Source organism: Neolamprologus multifasciatus, chromosome 23 (assembly GCF_963576455.1).
Source record: "Neolamprologus multifasciatus chromosome 23, fNeoMul1.2, whole genome shotgun sequence".
NCBI lineage: Eukaryota > Metazoa > Chordata > Actinopteri > Cichliformes > Cichlidae > Neolamprologus > Neolamprologus multifasciatus.
This window is the reverse complement of record NC_140460.1, coordinates 9360397-9380624: the sequence shown is the minus strand read 5'-3', so window position 1 is coordinate 9380624 and position 20228 is coordinate 9360397. Positions and strand designations below refer to the sequence as shown.

The 20228-nt window shown below is 40.6% G+C and overlaps 1 protein-coding gene across 4 annotated transcripts in view; it reads right to left on the bottom strand.

Moving 5' to 3' along the window:
* palld (palladin, cytoskeletal associated protein) overlaps window positions 1-20228 on the bottom strand; it is a 69214-nt gene that overhangs the window by 28848 nt on the left and 20138 nt on the right. For 3 of the 4 annotated variants that reach the window (XM_085150333.1, XM_085150336.1, XM_085150335.1), the window contains exons 3-11: window positions 13648-13823; window positions 11652-11715; window positions 10887-11001; window positions 10745-10807; window positions 7324-7465; window positions 7171-7194; window positions 6352-6471; window positions 3984-4449; window positions 2268-2303 (exon numbers count right to left, since the gene is read on the bottom strand). In XM_085150333.1, the coding sequence (XP_085006459.1) occupies window positions 2268-2303; window positions 3984-4449; window positions 6352-6471; window positions 7171-7194; window positions 7324-7465; window positions 10745-10807; window positions 10887-11001; window positions 11652-11715; window positions 13648-13823 (1206 nt within the window). The remainder of the gene's footprint in view (window positions 1-2267; window positions 2304-3983; window positions 4450-6351; window positions 6472-7170; window positions 7195-7323; window positions 7466-10744; window positions 10808-10886; window positions 11002-11651; window positions 11716-13647; window positions 13824-20228) is intronic. The other variant, XM_085150334.1, reaches the window with a different exon arrangement.

Genomic DNA, 20228 nt, shown 5'->3' with positions numbered 1-20228 from the left:
GGTTTATTTCCCAGACAAGCACACACAATCAAATGAGCTCCAATGCCAAGAGAACTTTGGGTTGCCTTAAATAACAAATGTGCTTGAAGCAAAAGGTCACATTAACTAAACATTTTTACATTGTATGCTTAATCCTTAAAACAGTTTATAAAAAGACAAACAAAAAACTGTCTGTACATGTTTGTTACTTGTTCTTTTATCCTGCTTGCAGTAGTCTGAAAATATCACATCCATCAAATTCACTAAGTACTAAAGCACATAAATCAGCCATAATTCATGTCATTGTGTAGTAACGCTAGATGTAAAAAAGCTGAATTCCAGATGCAGTGAGATAGTGTTTCTAGCTTGCTATCCATCACTTCACTGCCTTGTGGTAAAGAACTTTTGCTTTCCATTCAAACACGAACCTTGGTTCAGATCTACCCAGACAATCTGGGCCTCTCCCCTGAGAATTTCCTATAATTCTTAATGCTGATGTCTGGCATGAACGCCGGACATCAAACCCAAATGCCTACCAACCCAGCTCTGTGGTCCTTCATTAGAGAGAAACAGCAGGTCTGTTTTCACAGCTCGGGTCTCCTGCAATCCCGCCTGCCTGCCAAGTCACACAGCGACTTCCTACATCTCATCAGCCCAGTATTATTAAAGCAAAAGTCATCCCTTACACAGGCTTCCAGTATGTCGTTCCTGTGATTTAGAACATTTTATTTTAGATTTATGAATATGCTCTTTTCATTTGAAATAAACACTAGCGATTTGCGATTATCGAGCAGCTGTTCTCTGCTTGATAATAGCCAGTGCTGTGAAAACACTGCATTTTTGGGAGCTATTTGCATGCATGACTTTCAGTAGTAAAAGCTTAAATGCACATAACTCCAGAAAACTAATGGCGTAGCATGAAAGCAAGTAAGTCTAGACACTTATCCTTTAAGCTAACTAAACTGCTCACTCTGATAATTAAACTCAATCCACACTGAGCCTCACTGCCTTTGTGTACATACAATAAAACAAAAGCTATTTCGCGATAAAACCTTATTTTATATATACAAGACGTTAGTGTAAGAGTTTCCACACTGTGTCTGTCTGCTAACAAAGTGGTTTGTTGGAAAGTCTTATGTAAAAAGTAATTAAAGCAGCAAAGTGGGATTACTTAATTAAGTTGCTGCACTGCAGAATATTGCAGAGTATCTCAGACTACATGGACACTGAACAAACAGGACCTGATGAACTGAATGAAAAGCCCTGGGTGCTTTAAGTTGAGAGTGGTCAACCTCTGTTTATAGAGGCCATTTGAGGAAACAGTCTGGCAGAAAGATGACCTTTGGCTAATGGCATGGCTGCTGGTTTTACTGTGTAATTACAGATTTTAAAGGGGAGAGGGCAGGAGAGGGGTGGCTTACACTGCCTCACAGTTGGGAATTGATTGTTTCTAGTGGCGTACTTGTGATGTTATTGTGGAAAAACTCACAGAGAAGCAGCTTTGCTGATATGCTGCTAGTTGAAGAAATCCCACACATTTGTTAGAAATGTAACCCTCATACACGAAGATGCTGTACATTATGTTATACAAATTAGATTTGGAAGCTAAAGTCAGTATCATTGTCATTGGTATCTATAATATTAATGCCCATTATAATCAAAACCTAAAATTCAATATGAATCATTTAACAGGATCTTCTGTTTCCATCAAGGTTTGAACCATTTTGGACAACAACCAGTTAGTTTACAACTAACTTGCTCTTGTCCCTGTAGCAGTGGTTGATGTTAGAATGATTTAGCCCTATGATTTTTGGCTTCTTTCTGGGTCTTTATGAGTCCAGTTTTTGGGGGCTTTTGTTTTTTGTTTTTTTTACCCTGGGATTAGTTTTGATGTGTGTTTAGGTTGGAGGGATAACACCAGATCTTATAACCCTTAGTGGGATGGTCTGTGAGGCTTCCATCAAAGGGTTGTAAGGCCCTTTAGCCTTTTGCAATTCAGCGGTAATATTTTGCTGATTGTTCGTGACTTCAGTTTTTTCTTTGTTGATAATAAATGGTAAAGTTTTTTGAAACTACTCAACTCGTTTTGGTTATATTGGATGTCTTTCTGTAGGGTTGTAACATCATTTCGTGGCTTTTCTGGGACTGTCTGACTTGCTGATGTGAAGTTTTAATGAGTTTGATTTGTTGTGTGTCTACTACCGCTTTGCCTCTTTCATAGTTAAATTAACAAGGTCTACAGAACATGTGGCACAGCTCTACAGCATCGTCCTCATAGTCATATTTACCTGTAATTTTCTGCCTCCTCCACTATACTCTCAGCTCTGGAAGCACAGAATTAACAAGTCATAACATTTACATGAACACCAGATAGGAGCAGGTATCAAATCCAGCACACATGCAGTGAAACTGTAATCAAACTGTAGACCACATGCAGACAGACATAAGCCACATCAATGCCACACTTAACCATCTGCTGTGGTTTTCATATACCAAATTAACTGTTTTATTTATATTTATATTTGTTATATTTGCAACAATATTTGTTTGTTGCAAATCACCTTGTGGCTAACAGTTGGCATATAGTGGACATCCAGTCCGAGACCCAACAATGTATTTACCAAACTGCATATGTATGTCAGCCAAAAGTTTTCATTGGTAGTATCTTCAATGTCTCATCTCAAAATTGAGAACTGCTTTTGGCCGTTTATCTTACAAGAGGCTGAATTTCATTCACATCTGTTGGTGTTGTTCACCACATTTCCCCTTAACTTTTACCAGAACTAAAAAGATGAAATATTGAAGGTCAAATAAAACTAAAGAACATTGTGAGGGCACTTTTCGGTAAAACCAAAGTTCTGGCTGTACAGCATCTATCCATTAAACAGAAGGAGGTCAGGCGATTTAAGTTTTGTTTTTTTTTTAATTTTTACATATACTATTTCACTTTGTTATTTGTTATGTCATCTGTACAGCACTTTGTTTTCAGCTGAGAGTTGTTTTGAAAGTTCTATATAAATAAATTGCTTGCTTGCTTGGTGTAGTACCTTCCTTGACAACCACACATCATTTCAGTTAAACCTTTCAGTTTTAAAGTGCCAGTATATGATAATTCAAGGATCATTTAGGTCATTAACTGGATTTCACTAGTGTCTTTCTGAAATTTGGAACCAATTCAATACATCTGCAGGCTAGCTTGGGTGATCCGGGGCAGAAGGATCACTATGGTGATATAGGAAACCCGGTGGATTACCAGTATATGTTTCATTCGGCCTTTAAGAATCATCGGTGTCTGTGTGAAGTCTAATTAAAGTCCAATATTTGTTAAGTTCAGTAGACCAAACTGCCATCTTTAAAATAATTTCATTAGGATAACTCTAATGTGAATATGAAACAATACCAGTGCGGCACCCTGGAAGCATGAAGGGAGTGCTAACCACAGCTTCCCTGCTTTTAGGACAAAGGTGGAGTTTTGTTACATGTCCAAAAAAGAAATGCATCTGCTAGGTGGGTAAAACCCATGCACAAAAGGCTTGTTAACTGCAGACAAAACACGGGACTTTTGAAAATAAAGCCATACCCTGTCCAGCCCTTATCTAATAACCATGACATCCTACCTGATCCCTACAGAGCTGTCAGAAAGGTGCTCAGGAAAAAACACTGTACTCTGTCCTGGGCTGGGCGTGCAGTGCGAGGTCAGACAGAAACAATAAGAGCCATCCAGCAAATGCCACTCTGATCTGTTTACAGGCACAGACAGACAGCAGCTCCCAGACTCACCCTGGCACACACGATGCCACACATAAAGGCAGAGGAATGCTTTTGTTCTGAAAAGGCCCGGGAGTCCCCCTTTAACCCTCCTGACAAAATCGAGACTGAACACTATCATTCCCACCACACCTCAGACGATCATCCAAGTATGTCTCCCTCCCTCCAGCAAGCCCCTTGCTGCTGACTAGCATACACCGTAGGCACAAACACATGTGGACAGGACCGATACTTACAGCTTTGGTTTAGGTTTGGTAGGCAGCGGAGGCCCGTCTTTCCCAGGGGATGGAGACAGCTTGCCTGGTGCTGGGGATGAATCTGGTATCACAGGGGCTGGACTTTGAACTGGCATAGAGATATCTGTTGCGGGATCAGACTGTGGCAGAGGTGGCAGTGGGGGCGGTAGTGTGGTCTCTTTAGGAAGGCTTGGAGGTGATGGTGGATGCAGGGTTTGGCCATTTTGCACAGATTCTTTCCCTTTGTCCTCCATCTCTGTGCTCATCTGTACTGGAGGCATAGCTGACACACTGGGCCAGATCTCCAGCTCCTTGATCTGGAGAGTCTCAGCGCTGGGCTGAGGCAGCATCTTGGGTGGCAGCTCCAGGAGGCTGATCTCAGTGGGTGGGGGAGGAGGAGGGAAGGCTGCTGCATCCTCAAACCCTGAGCTATCACCAGACATGCCATTACTGGATGAGTCCTCAGCTGCCGAGGGAAACAAACAAGAAGAAGGTGGATTTTTTTTTTAAACTTTAATGTTTAGTTTTTCTTCTAGCCATCACAGACCTTATAAAGATCACACACACACACACACACACTGCATCACTGCATATCTGATCCGAAGCAGCAGCTGGGTCCAGTCAGTTCAGTCTGATGCAATTCCTGTTTATTCAGCCTTTGCTTTAAACTGTGCGGTGAGTCCCATTCTGTACATACACAGTTCTGTCTGTGAGCATGCACACAGAAATATTTGTGTCCCGCTCCACTCACAAATTTCACCTTTCCCTCACATGCAACATAACAACAATACCCACAAAAGAAGAAAGTGATCTTCTAAAGACCTACCATGGCAGCTTTTATTAATGAATGTAAACTGCAAGACCTCAGGGAAACTACTGGACTATCAGTGCTAGTGCAAAGAGCCAGAACTGACTCCTTTGCCAGATTTCCTCTGTTTTGGAAAGCTTCATCTTTATTTAATTTTATCTTTTGAAAAACAAGGATATTGGCGTAACTGTTTAAAGCCTATTAACCCTCTGAGGTCTAACTCATTAAGGTATTGAAACATTTTATTTTTACTGTTCTCCAAAGAACAATTAAAAACAGGATAGGGTTACGGTCATCTAGGTATGATTCAGGCCTCACAGTGTTAAAGCCCCATAAGGAGAATATAGGCCATCACCAATGGATTTCTCAGAAATCAACCATGATTAAGATGCTTGCCAGCAAGTTCTGTTACTAAAGCCTGAAAATACAAAGTCTGGCAGCACGACAGCACCCAGAACCTGAAACTAGAATCATTGAAAGCAAACAAGTTAGAGCCCAAAATGTCTGGCCTTCGAAATTGCCAGGACACATGTAGGAAATTAGTTATTAACTCTGAAATTCCTCCGGATTTGGGGGATTTTCATGTGACTTCAACAATGGATAATACTGAAACCACAACTTAAGACAAGGATGTCAAACCGTCTTTAGTTTATGAGCCACATACTCCCCAATTTAATTCCAAATGGGCTGGATCAGTAAAACCAGTGAATTATAACATTTTTTAAATCATTTTTTTCTTTCTGTTTAGAGAAGCTTGAGTAAATTCTGAAAACATTAACAATCAGTGAAGCATCCGTTTACGAAACAGATGAGACGTCTTAAGAAAAATAAGTGCATTTTCAACTGCAAGTTTCAGTTTTTCCACGTTCAGTCATTCTACTGTCATCGCAAAGAAACGCTATTGTTGTGAATAAAAGAAATGCATCTGCACGGCTCCTTGGCTTAATCGCCCTACTTCTGTGGTATGGCGGGTGATCAGTAATGTCTTAGTTACAAACAGAGCCGTAAAAGTGACAATGATTCAGACCTTTGGCTCGAACAAAATTAAGAGTTCTGAAAACCAGTCTCATGATATCATCCAATCCAACATCTTGCAACACAAAACTTCCTGCAGATACAGTAGAAAAATCCAAACTGATTCAGTTCTACAATAATTTTGCACAATGCAAGATTGCGCAGTGGACCAGATGTAGATCGTTGGTTCTTGCTGAGAGGCCGTATGTTGTGACAGCTTTTTGCCTAACCCATATGTTTTGGAGATGGGGAACAAAGTAGTCTTTTGAATTTTCCCCCTGGTCATTGTACATACTGGGATGGGTTTGGCACCTTATGGTTTATATTGCATAACCAGTTACTGAACCTGAAAAATATAAGTCCGGTAAGCAACCAAGCCAGAGATAAAATGGTCTAGGTTTTAATGCAGCTGGTTATTAAGTCTTTGACTTTATGTGGGGAATGTGAGGAATTAATATGTGACTCCAACATCTCAAGGCACTTCTATATTTGCCTCATTGGCTTGTTAATATGCTGATAATGTTGTTCAGTCTGTTTCAGACGCACCTGGGGTAACGGTGAGTTGGGCTGTGCTGCTAACAGAGCCATAAAGATTGGAGGCAGTGCAGCAGAACAGACCTCCGTCCTCTGGAAAGGCCTCGGCAATAACGAGGGTGCAGATCTCCTCTAAAAAAAACAAATAAACCACACCTCTGAAAAAAGTACATTTTTGATGATTAAGAGAGTTGAAGCTGAGAGACAGAATAAACACAGGCGTGAGACACTGAGACTTGACTTGTTGTGACTTGATTTGTTTGTGATGAGCAGAGTGGCACGTTGACACTTGATTTGTTTTGTAATGAAACATAATAGAGATATCACATCAATATGGGGATGAATTACATACACAGAAGTGCGATGATTGACATGTCACGTAGACTGATGAATCACTATTCAGACGCACGGAGAGCAGGGAGAAGATGAATAAGCACAGACGTAACTATTAATGAAGAACAGCCAGACACGGGTGCAGATGTTCAGGGATGTCTGAGTGATTCAAAGCCAGAAAGACGCACTTGAAATGACCCCTGAGTCACACAGGTGGGAAATATCTGACATAAATTAGTGTGTGTCATTGTTTATGTGTTGGAGTTGGCAGATGATGGGGCTTCAGGGACTCACTGTGACTGCAGCAGATGCAATAATGAGTGTTGTGTCAGATTTATTGACTTGTGATCTTCTGTAGTTATGACCTAGGCTGCAGTTCAGCTTGAGTCTCCAGCCAAAGTTTATAATCCATTGCTAAATTTAACCACTGACTGCGGCTGGGAACATGAAAGCAGAGTAATTGATAGAGTAGTTCTTGGAGGAACTGAGGTGACATACCTGGCTCAGCTGCAGATCGAGGCTCTAATTTACAGCAAATAACAGACAGAGAGGAAGAGAACAAAGACATTTTGATTATTAATGGATGTGAAATCAGTTTAATTCTAAAATCTAAAAATGGCTTAGCTACAACAGTTTGCTCAATTGTCTCACTTTTCTGGAGAATACGAAAATCAGGAGAGTCCTGGATCTCGTTTCCCTGGCGGTACCATCGGACCTGCAGAGGAGGACTTCCACGAACCCTGCACTCCAGAACCACTACCTGGCCCTCAGATGCCTGGGCATCCTGCAGGAGCTGCACACAGGAAGGAATGAAAAGCCAAAACACAATGAAAAAATAAGAGAGAGATCATGAGAAAAAGGAGCGAGTAGGTGACAAGTACAAAAGAAGGAGAAAGATGGCATGGCAGTAGCTTATATGCAAACAGCAAAGTGGATGAACTTAAGGAGCTACAAGGCTATCAAAAAAATTAAAGCTTATTTTCACAGGACTTCCACTTTAGCGAACCAGGAGTCCCCTTTAATTGGCTCCATCTGGTCCCTTCGTTTTGTGCCTCATGCAATCAGATAATGTACCTTAATCTGGCTGTTTACTCCATATATTTCATCTTTAGTCTAAAATGAGCATCTGTTTCCTTCCAAATAGCTGTCACCAAGTGCCGAGACTTAAAACGAGCTTGGATCACTTTGTCAAAATTGATGAAATTATTTCTTAAATATTTGGACACTGACAAACTGAATGTCCTTAAACAAAAGTCATTGTTTCCAACATCTGTTAATCATCATTGATATGGATGTGCACTGGAAGTTTTTGAAACAGGATTTTTATCACATCACCCAACAATTACGTGATGGTTTTTGCTTCATAAATAATCTCAGTTCAAAATAATCCAAATGCATTTTATACTGGCCTTGGTGCAGCCACTTTTTCTATCCGCTGCCTGTTACAACTTGTTTTAGCTCCCTTCACCCTCGCTTTAAGCTAACTCGTCTCTGATTGGCTGCTCCTAATAGACATAAAATTTGAACAGTGGGTGGGCGGGGCTTCAGGGCAGCCCGAGTCCATGACGATATCTGCTCTCACTGATCATACAGAACAAAGAGGAGTAGGAAAAAAACATCCTGCTGTCTCACAGGGATTACTTGTGCAAACTCTGACCTCAATACTTGGAATTTTGGCCATTATAACACTCCTCATTTATAGAAAAGAAAGGCCTAACAGGTCCCTTTTAAGTTGGCTACCATAAGCTACTACTTTATTAGTATAGTTTTTCGTATAACAGAATAAATTACACTCTTTGTTTGTTAATTATTAACCCTTCTAATATTTTCAGTTGTTTTAAGTTTGGTATAAATCGGGGATTTCAAGTTAATTTTAGTTCCTGGGTCACAGCCCATTAACTCAAGTGACCCTAACCAGTAAAAACAAGTAAAAATGTAGCTTTATTTTAGTGTGAGTAAGAAGAAATAAACAGTGCCTGTTAATGAACCATCCATTCACGATAAGTAATTGTAATATCAACAGTACGTCAGGTTAGGTGTGCACTGGAGTTCACAGTGAATCTACAAAATAGTTTTTTCAAACTAAAAAAAATTAAATAATTTGACAAGATCCAGAAAATATTTTTAGCTTTTTATGCATTAAGTGCATATGCACATGTATGTGTGCTTTAAGGGGGATAAACCCCCCACGTGGGTGCTCTTTATTTTCCAGTTGGAGGCCCTCCACTTTACAAATGGCCACCTCTGTCCAATTAATCACACCACAGCTTATCAAGTTGCAGAAGTGAAGAAAAAACACATCCTCATGAGAGCTGAGGTAAAGTCCACGGTGACATGGACTGCTACATCCCTCAACAGGAGGCACTCAGTGTCAGTGTGGATAAATGTGCCTCTCACTCTGTATTTCTGGGCATACTTTGAGAAGAGCATGGGTTGAATGTACATCATGGGTGTGTGGGTGTATGGGTGCGCTGTAAGGGTGACATCACAGTGCTGACTTCACTACAGGCAAACATCCTCTCATCGAGATAATTAAAGCTTGCTATAGTTTTGAAAGGAGGCTGGGTGCGGGGGTGAAGAAAAACAAGTGACTTTTTGTAATGAAGTGCAAAATGATTTAGAGACTGACTGGCTCAATGAGAGTGAAAGAGACCTGACCCTTGTGGGTTTGGCGGGCATGTTTGAAGCCTCAACTCGTCTCATTCCTGCCATCACATGACCCACAGCCTGAGGAAAAGAGGGAGATGAGGGCTGTTGGAGGAGTGCTGAAGAGTCTGAGTTGGAAAAGGACGTCCTGGAGCCTGAAGAGGAGGAGCTCCCATCAAAGTCTATGTTTTATCTGACCCGCACTGCTGAAAGCCACAGCACTGCATGCTGTTATTATGGGAAGACAAAGAGTCTGCGGACAATGTTTAACAGGTTCTGTGTTTGTATGTGTACATGTACATGCATTGCATGCATGATGAATTGCATGTATCCTTTTTATGGTTTGGGTAACAATTCCCTTGTTCTTTTTAAAGGAAATCTTCATGGTATAGCATTCAAATATGCCAGACAATGACAGGCTTCTAATTTTGCCACAGCAGCAATGAGTTAAAAACGGTGCTTTATGTATAGACTGTACATAAAAGATAGGCATAGAAACCATGATGTCACCCATTGTTTTGTAAAGTAAAGTTCTGGGGCCTCTACTTTAGCCTTGTGGTTGTCGTCTTGATGTTTTTTTGGAGCCAGACATGACGTATATGGACGAGATTTCAGAGTTATTAGCTAAACTTGGCATGCTTGGTTAGTGAGCTGCATCCCCAAACTATACAGGTACACCTGCAAATTAATGATGAATATCATATAAATAAAATTATTTCACTCACCAAGACCTGAGCACAGACTTCTTGGATGTGCTGTTAGTATAATTAACCACACACGAAAGCCACAATGGTTGTCAGATAATTGTATTAAAAGTGCTTCAGGGTAACCAACACCACAAATGTTACCTAAACTTCCAGTTCAGTGACTCACATCAGTAACTAGCAACAGTATCGACAGCAACATAAAGCTCCCAAGCCTTTAGTAATGGTTAACTTTAAGTCTCGAAGCAATTCAAAGGCTAAGTAAGGGTAAAAAAATAAATTAAAAAGCTACTTTGGCTGGTTCCTTGCCTCAAGAGTTCACCACAGTGGGTACCTCTATATGTTTAATTTTGACTTTATTTAATTTTACATCAGATGCCCTTCCTGTTTAAACTCCAAACGAAATTTGTGTTTCAGTCTAGCATTGAAGAAGCAACCTTTCACTTGTCAAGCAAATATGTGTGTACTACACTGAAAAAAACATAACCTTTTGAGAGAAATTAGCTATAGCTCGCTAAACTGCCTCAAGTGGCCATTCAAGAAATTGCAGTTTTTAGCACTTCTACCCTGGCTTCATTTTTCAATCCCAGAGGTTATTGGTTATTGTTGTGGTTGATTATTGATTTTTTTTTTTTTTTAGCAGTCACACATGTTCATGATGTTTGCCATGTCTACTTACGTTTTTTGTAAAGTATGTTACACAAAAGTGTATGCACACTTACCTTGGTGAACAGAGGAGGGCCTGAGACTTCACCAGCATAGAGTGATGAAACTGGGCTCTGCATCTAGAAGACAACACACATTTACTTTTCCAAACAGAGGAAGTTATTTAAAGAAAGAGAAAGAGAAAGAAAGATGTTTTACCCGCTGTGGAGGCTGAGACAAGGACTGCACCAGGGTGGTGCGATGAGGTAGCACCTCAGTTTTGGGTGAAGATGAGCGTATTGTTAGGGACATCGAAGTAGTCTTCTTCTGGACTCTAAAACAAGGAAAAACACAAACAAAAACTTATTTCTAAAAAAAAAAAGGGACAAATTTCAAAACTCTAAGCTTTTACTTAAAATATAGTGCTTGAAGGAAAATTGCCTCCACAGCAATTAAGATGATATCAGTGATCTTGGCTTCAGTGGGTAAACACAAATGGAAACAGAAACGAATATCAGGAAACAGTCCAGATGCAGGGAGATTTATACATAAGATAATAATGAAAAACATTTAGAAAAAGTGAAAGGGCTCAGGGACTGCAAAAAATGCCCTATTGTAAAAATGGAATTGGAATTTCATGCCCAAAATGTCATTAAATGAGTACATATTTTTCACGATTGGAGAGGGAATTGAATAAAACTAAAAGTTAAAGTCTCATGAATTAAAAGGTTTAACATTTGTAAATAAGTAAGAGACCAAACATCTCAGGTGATTTTCCCACTATATTAACCCTCCCCAGGTCATTACTGTGATTGCTGACTTCTGGGTCAGGCTGTTGGCTCTTAAATAGCCTTTTTAGGACCCAGTTAACTAGGAGCAGGCAGCAGACTTGATTAATCGCTCAAGGGCTCGGTTAGCAAGTTGGATAGTTCAAGGTTCACTGGGTCATAGTGTCAAAGGTAGTTTGTGCAGGACTATACATACTGAGGCATGGCTCCTGATCTAGACTTCGATGCACCTTCTCCTTCTGAGTCTGATGACGACGCCCCTGCAGTGGAACAGAATCAGAAGCTGCTGTGGTTTATGTGCTACAGAACATTATATAGGCCATTTATTTCCAAACAGCTGAAAAGATTTACTGTTTTTAAATATGCAACTCTATACAATAAAATTATGACTAAATGTTTCTCAAATCTTGAAAAGAAATCAATTTCTTTTAGTACATTACACCCAAAGAGGAACAACAGAACAGCAGTCCAGTTTTGTGGAAGAAGGAAGTATTGGCTTTGTAATCTAAATTTTTGCTAGAGTTTAGTCACAAGTGTAAATGACTGCAAGGCTTACATTTATGGTGTTAAGATGAACACTGTCCCAGCTTCAAACCCTTTTTCAGAAAATATAATTTATCTTCATATAGTTTCTTCATCTCTTCTACCTTCATCTCTCCCTATCCGTAGCATCCTTCTCTGCCACACCAACCCTCTGCATGGCCATCTTCACTACATCCACAATTCTTCTCTGCTGGTTCCTCTTTTCCTCCTACTTGGCAGCTCCCTCTTCACCATTCTTTGTCTGCTATATCCACTATCCTTTCTCTGCACATATCCAAATGATCTCAACCTTGCCTCTGCACCTTTGTCTCCAAACCATTCAACCTGAGGCATTCCTGTGATATACTCACTTGTGATCCAGTCCGTCCTGGTCATGCTCAGTAAAATCTTAGTACCTTCAGTTCTTCCACTTCCATGTCCACTTTCTGACATTTTGTTGGTGCCACTGTTTTCAAACCATACATCATAGCAGGCCTCTTTACCAACTTGTAAAGCATCCATTTCTGTCATTTTGTTTCCTTATGTCACAAATCACCTCTGACCCTAATCTCCACCCACTCCACCCTGCCAGGACTTTCTTTGTGTTGCTTTGAATGGTTGACCCCACGTATTTAAACTCATCTACCTTCACTGTCTTCCTTGCAGCTTGACTGTTACACCTGTCTCCCTCTCATTTTCACGCGTGTCTTATTTCTAATGACTGTCATTCCTCTTCTCTGTAGCATACCATCTGTTAGCCTGTCCACCACCGCTGCAAACAAGCTGCACCTTCCGGCCTTATCTATAAGTGTTCATCAACACTCTCAAAGCAAACATTGCATCTGTAGTGCTCTTTCTTGGCATTGCTTATCAAACCACAGCAATAAGATGAATTAAACAATTGGCTGTATTCTCCTGTAAGACTTAATATCAGTCAATACATTTGCAAAAGCATCTCTGTAGTCTCAACTGGTCAGTTATTTGGTGTGTACTTTCATCTAACCAAATTTTCATTGGTTGGACAATTACTGTTATTACATCCATAGGTCAAAAAGCACTATATAAATAGCCTTTCAATCTTTTGCAGCCTCCCATAATTTTTTGCATCAGAAGGAACAGATTACCTGTTAAACACCACCATGTTTTTCCCACCGTGGACTTCAGAGATAGCTACAAGTTAGATTACAACACATCAAAGAATTTGCTAGTACGGCTGCATTGGCTTAAAACAGATTATTAAAAAGTCAAGTGTAAGTGCATTTTAGTTATATGACAACACACATACTGTGCAGTCACAACTGCACCAGGCTTCAGCATCTGACCCAAGGAGCAACCCAAACAAAGCTGGATGTCTGTCTCACATAAGTATAAAAGTTCCTTGTTGTCTGTTGTTTTGTTTTCAGTTTGAAATAACAAGATTTACAGTGTTTCAATGTGCTGCATATACTGCCTTTTCATGTGTGTATAATTAATTTAGGCTAGAAAGCATAACAGGCAGAGCGCATGATATACTTTGTGGAACATTTTGTTAATCTGCAGATAAAATTAACCCTCTCTAACCCTCCATCGCCTGGGAACAATTGACTACGTACAGGTATCATTTCAGGCAACCAAGACTTTGGTTGGTTGACAACAACCCCAAGAAGAAGTAATGAAACGATCTGTCTGACCTTCAATGTAAACCTCAGCTGAAGTATTATCTGCTCCGAGACTGTTGGAAGCCACACAGGTGTAACGTCCTGTGTCGTCCTCAAAGGCTTCAGCAATCACCAGTGTGTGCAGGTCACCATCCCTCCAGATCTGGATGTCAGGAGAGTTGTGCAGCTCACGGCCTTCACAGAACCACCTAAAGGAAGAAGTACAAGACAAGTTTGATTACCTCAACATGTTATAGTAATAATTCATAAGAGACCTAAATTAAAATCCTTTTTAAGATCTTGTTTGCCTTTGGGTCAGTCTGTTTAGGGGTCTCCACAGCAGATCATCTGTGTCTAACTCACCTTTTCTTTAGCATCCTTCTCTGTCTCACCAGTTCTCTACATTCCCTCCTTCACTAAATCTATGAATCTTCTCTCCAGGTTTCCTCTTTTTATTCTGCCTTTTTAAAGACATTCCTATTCCTATTCTAAAAGGAGGTCCTACTCAAAACAAATTCACGAATAGTATGCCACTTACTTACACAAACAGGTCCCTTATTAGACTTTGCAACACACAACAGCTCCATATTTTAAATGTTGGACTCTACAAAAGTATGATTGCATCGATCAGAGCTCAAAAAGTCCTTATTTATCTTATACTGGAATTTGGCGCTGCTCCTATCTATAACAAGCCATTTAGGCTCCCTTCCCATTAGGCTAACTTAGAGCAGTCTGAAGCTAGAGTATTTGGTTTACAGGATTTACTCTTACATAAACTGACCTCATTTTTTTGAAACTTTGGTTATATTTAAAATGATACTCCACCGCTGTAACAGTATATATGAAAGAAAATAAAGAAAGGCATAACAGAGCACCCCCCGACCTTTATGGAAACTTAAAAAGAAGCCTATATTATAGACTCGTTTGACTCGTAACAAAAATTTATGTCTTGTCTATCTGACAAGAAAAAGCCACAACTCATCCTGTCAAATACAAAAACTTAAATACACCTCTTCCAAATATGATGGAGGCCTGCCAAATAAATGAACATTAACATCTACTCATTCACACACACGCACACACATACCAGGAATGTCTAAGTTTCCATAGCTGCCAATTGAGGCATGAACAAGACGCCGTGTTACGGGAAGCAGAAACACCCTTTCCCCCTTTCCAATCAGAAGCCTGTGTGTCTGGATGGGCGCCTGGGCTCTGCACCACCTCCTTGGGGTTTTGCTAACACAGACTTTGTTCCCTGATCTGGGACCAAGGAGAGATGAGAGAGTCCACCACACAACCAGCTTCATACGTCTCATCACTCGTCACAGGGTTATGATTAAAGCAGACCCCCCTCTTCTACCAGCCCTATGTTACCACATCAAATAGAGGATCAAACAGCAGGAATCAAATCAACCATCTCCTACAAAATACACACATTCAAGTCCTCGCTTCAAATGCCTCGATTTGTGGGGAGACTGTTACTTTTATCTGCACTTGTATCTCTGGGTGTCGTAGTTTTAAGGTATTTTAAAAAGAGTACATCAGCACACTTCATCAGCACCATACTAAATGGAAGTTGTGTATCTTCTATTCAGATATTGACCTCTGAATTGACAGGGAGAGGGTTGGAATTCCCAAAATGCCAGGAGAACGAACAGCTGTTATGTTCCTCCAGAGCCCAGACCTGAGAACATTCCTACTATCTGGGAGAGCTGCGTAAAAATTCCTGACATCCTGCCGTGTGGCCGTTACATGATTTTATACACCCTGTTGTGTCAGTCAAACATCAGGCCAACTCCTCTTCCAGAAATCAATCAATCAGCCAAAATATCCAGACAACACTTCATAATCGGGGATTTACACCTGGGAGACTGGGTGTGGGTGTGGGAGGCAAGCGGAGAAAGTGTATGAATGGCAAGTACAGTAAGAGAATGTGAATGAGCATGAGTCAGGCGGGGTCGGATAAGAAAAATTATACGCCCTGTCATGACTGAGACAGATCACACTCAGCGGTTCATCAGGATCAGAGACCGACTGAACACTGCAGAGTTTTGTCAGCCTGTCTCAGTTTTCTCAGCCTTTAACACCAGCCACCTTCATTGATTGATAAAAGGATTTGGGGAATATTTGCCCCATTTTCTCCTGTTACAGCTCATTTTAAACATGACCAAAGTTTTAAAAAATTTAGTTTGCATAAGCGCAAATAATCTGTAAAACCTAAAAGCTCTGGCTATAGACGTTTTTTTCTATCCTCGGCTCTTCATGATGTCAAGAGATGGATGTAGCTGGGGCTGCCTTAAACTTGCATTCTTTCTGATAGCCAGCAGGAGGCGACTCTTCTGGCTGCCAAACAACTTCAGCTGCATTAAGTCTATAGAAAAATGGTCCTAGTCTCCCTTGGTCTGTGACCTCCATAAACACTTTCCTGATAAGTTTACAGGCTCAGTCACTAGTTTTAGGTCATACTAGTCAAACAGTAAGTTAATATTGTAAATTTTGATGTTCATTAGAGTCAGAAATCAGGATCATTCAGTGTATGCTCATTGAATGAGAATACTGAGACCTCAATGAACTTGAGGGCTTCACCAATGGCGAGTCTATAATAGATAAGGATTGTTTTGAAAATGTGACTTAAAGCTTATCTATGATAAAAACAAGGAGATGGAAATTACACTTATGTGGGATCTTTCCTCTCTCTGAAACAAAGGAAGCAGGTTAGCCAGGCACCAGTGTGTTAAATGATACAAAACAGACAATGTGGAATGACAGTAATGAAGAGCTACTCAAGGAAGGACACATTATTCACCGTCGTGTCAACCCTTGAAGCAACAAAGACAAGGAGTCATCTACCACATTTCAGACAACTAAAACCCAGACAGAAAAGGCTGGGATGACACTAGATCCAGTTTAGTCCAACTTTGTTCTGAATTCTCATAACCTAATTCAAAATTGATAGCAGCCTGTGACTGAGAGTAAAAAGTTGACATTTTTGAGCAAACCAATATGTCTGTGTGGTTTTGAAATCCATTTTTCTGGATTATAACCAGGCAGAGAAAAGGGAAAACAACTCATCTGTGTGACTGCAGTGTCTGCTGGGGATTTGCTTGGCTGCTCACCTCACTACTTTCTTTTAAGTCACTCGCCGTATTAATAAAAAATGGTTCACAATGGACTTTGCAGCCATATGCACTACATCTGCAGATTGCACAATACAAATCCCCTTCGGTATAGGAAAATCACTTGGGCATTTCTCAAGTGCCGTTAAATTAAACACACACAGGAAAGGGCTTGATGTAACACATGACATCATTAAAGTAATGACTATGGTTTTTGTGATGGAGGATATTAAAGCTGTCAGAGGCAGTGTAAGTGAGCATTTTGTGCATGAGTGTAACTATAGTGAACAGAGGCCAGCAAACAACGGGGGGATAGGTTTCCCACAGGGTGGCCTGACTCCATCCAGACGTTTCCATGCAGCAACATGTGTCAAGCGAAATGAAAAAACAGAATTACAATTAAAGCATTTATCATATTAGTGGTCTTAAGAGGGGTTTTTTTTGCCTTCAGTAGTTTTACTTCTCAAGGGTCTCTCCTTAAATTTAAATCACAAGCCATGTACACAGTAGACAAATGGAAATGGAAATTTGTTCAGACACGCAGTTCTGACAAATCACAGAGCAAGGCAGGACTCATCAGCTCCTCTGAGGGTTGACAGAGCATAAACTGGGAAGCCAAGATCATCCCCAACAAGCACAACAGTAAAAACCCTTATTAATCAACCTTAATGATCTACCATTATGCATAATTACTAAGTAAACTCATTTAGAGACAGACGGTAATGTTTATTTAATCTCCTCGCTATTTCTGTGGAATGCGCTGAGCATCATGATAGGCCTAAACAGCACGGGGATTGGGGGGGGGGGGGGGGGGAGAGGACTTTGCTGAGTCCCATGCAGCACTGCAGCACGCACAGAACAAACGGAGCTACCAGCAGCCTGATTTGGAGGGGAAGCAGGGTGTGTTAAAGAAAGCTGAGTGAAGGTAGAAATTTCTTGGCAGAGTGCAGAATTACCACCCATTTCCTCTTAACACAATACTATTACAAAACACAAATATTCAGAACATGCATATAAAATAGCTGAGAATGAATGGGCTTCACGAGCAACGCCTCACCTCTTCATTCACCTCCCCCTCCGCCCAAGGGCGCCAAGCCAAGAGGCTGATTAAACAACCCACCATCACCATCAAACAGCCTGTCACCAACTCTCTGAACAATGATAGCATGTGAGAAAGCAATTATACAGATTTCAGTGAAGACAATTGAGGCCAGATGATGGCTCGAATAGCGCCGGGTGCTTTCTGTGCTAACTTAGCTCCATACAGAAGAAGAGAGCATTCCATATGACAGGCCAAACCAGAGGCTGTTGCCCTGGCCTCGATAATGCGTGCTGAGGGCCACACTCTCCTCGTTTGACCCTGTTGTTATTTGCCTCTGTTGATGGAAAATTTTATGAAGCAAAGCTCAGTTTCACCACAAACCCAGACAGATGAAGGCCAGAGCACAGAGGGAAGAGAAAAAGAGGGGGGGGGGGGGGGGGGGGGGGGGGTTCAATCACTAAGATGACCTTGGCAAAGATGAAGGAATGGCCAGCATGCAAAATGCACACAAATCATTCATCCATCGATATAGGGTATAAGGCATGGGCAGACTACTTCCTGACTACTTTTTCTATTCCTTCAAACTCTCAGTGTTAAGTTTCAAGCCTATAGACCACAAAATTCAGCCAAAGTTCAACTGGACAAGAGCAGCGGCATCGGGGCTGTCTTTATCCTTAATTACAAACTACAATAGAGGTCAACTGAAACTACCCACACTGTAGCAAGCAGTGCTGATTTTATTATCCTCGACAGACAAATCTCTCAGTTTATGCAAACACTACATAGAAAGCATATTGAGTTTCCTTTCCTCACGGATGCCGACTGAAACCAGCAATCAATCCAGCTTTAAAGCTCCCAGCCAAAAGGCCAAAAGCACAACCTCCATAAATCAAGAACATTTTCACCACAGTACTCCTTAATACTTTAAATTATAAGATTCTAACATAACGCATCATTTAGCCACACCTCCAGGTAGCAGTTTGTACTTCCGGCAGTTTATTTTACCTAATGAATGAAATATTCAACCAACTTGATTTCTGGACCTTTCAAAAGTTTTGACATCTTTCATTGATGATTAAAAAAAGTGAATAGTTATGTGTCAGTTAGAATAATTATTTTAGCTGCTCCCTTATTACATTATAAAGACTTGGGAGAACAATTAAATGAAAACGAAAATTACTTAATTCTGATTGTGTAGGGTTAGCGTTGGAGTTAAGTTCATCACAAATGATGGCTTAGAATTGAGAGGGTTAAAGCCCGACTCAAAGCTGTAACTGTTCAGAAATTTTAATCATACTAACAAGATTGCATTCATCTTAAAATTTATTTAATGCAATAGTAGATCTTACCAGTCTTATTGCTAGTTTTCCCACCACTTTGGTGCAGGGTGAAACACTAACAATTACATTGACATCAAATGTCATTGTCTACAGAGAATAAATCCTACCGATTTTATTTAACCTCTGATTTGTCCTCTTGCATCACCTGTAAGTTGACAGCTTTGGTTTTTAGGTCAGTTTATCACAACTACTATTTGATGGATTAATTCTTGATGCATGCTCAATCATCCAGGTAAGTAAATCCCAAAAGGTTGATTCTGTTCATCTGGACGTAGCGTTTTCAGTGGGAGAAACATTTTGTCACTCATCCAAGTGACTTCAGTCTCAGCTGACAGCAGGTTTCCCCAATCTTATAAAGAGAAACCAAACAACCTTTGGTGGAGCGTATGGCACAACAGAGAAGAGCTAACTCATCAGGCCAGGACTCTGCAGTCTATTTACAACTACAGGCCACTGGACACTCTTTCAATGATGAGGATGTACACATCCTGGACAGGGAGGGACGCTGGTTAGAGCGGGGCATGAAGGAGGCCATTTACGTGAAAAGGGAAAGACCATCTCTGAATCGAGGAGGGGGCCTAAGGGTACATCTTTCACCATCCTACAATGCTGTGATTGTAGCCATTTCCCAACTCAGGGATTGGTACTCATGGCCATTCATCAATGGTCCTTGATCAATGATCAATTGTGTGAGACTGAAGAAGTCACTTGGATGACTGACGAAACGTTTCTCCCACTGAAAATGCTACGTCCAGATGAACAGACTCAACCTTTTGGGATGGATTGATATTTTGTCCCCAACAATTTTTTTTTTCTTTTTTCAATATTCTAAATTAGGATCTACAGAGCAACAAAAATTGGGCTGTTGATGTGTAAAGTAATTGTGATGACATTAGAATCCGTAAACTGAGATTTGTTGATTCTGGAAGCTCAAATTAGTGAAACTCTTGCCATATTTACAAAAGTCTGTGTCACACCCATTCGACGGGTTACACATATAACTCAATTCTCTTTTATTTATTTATGTCTTCAAGTCTATCTGTATTGTATTTTGGCAGTAAGGAAAGCTTGAGAGGTGAAGCAAGAGCTAAAACCGCAATCAGCTAACTGATCTGC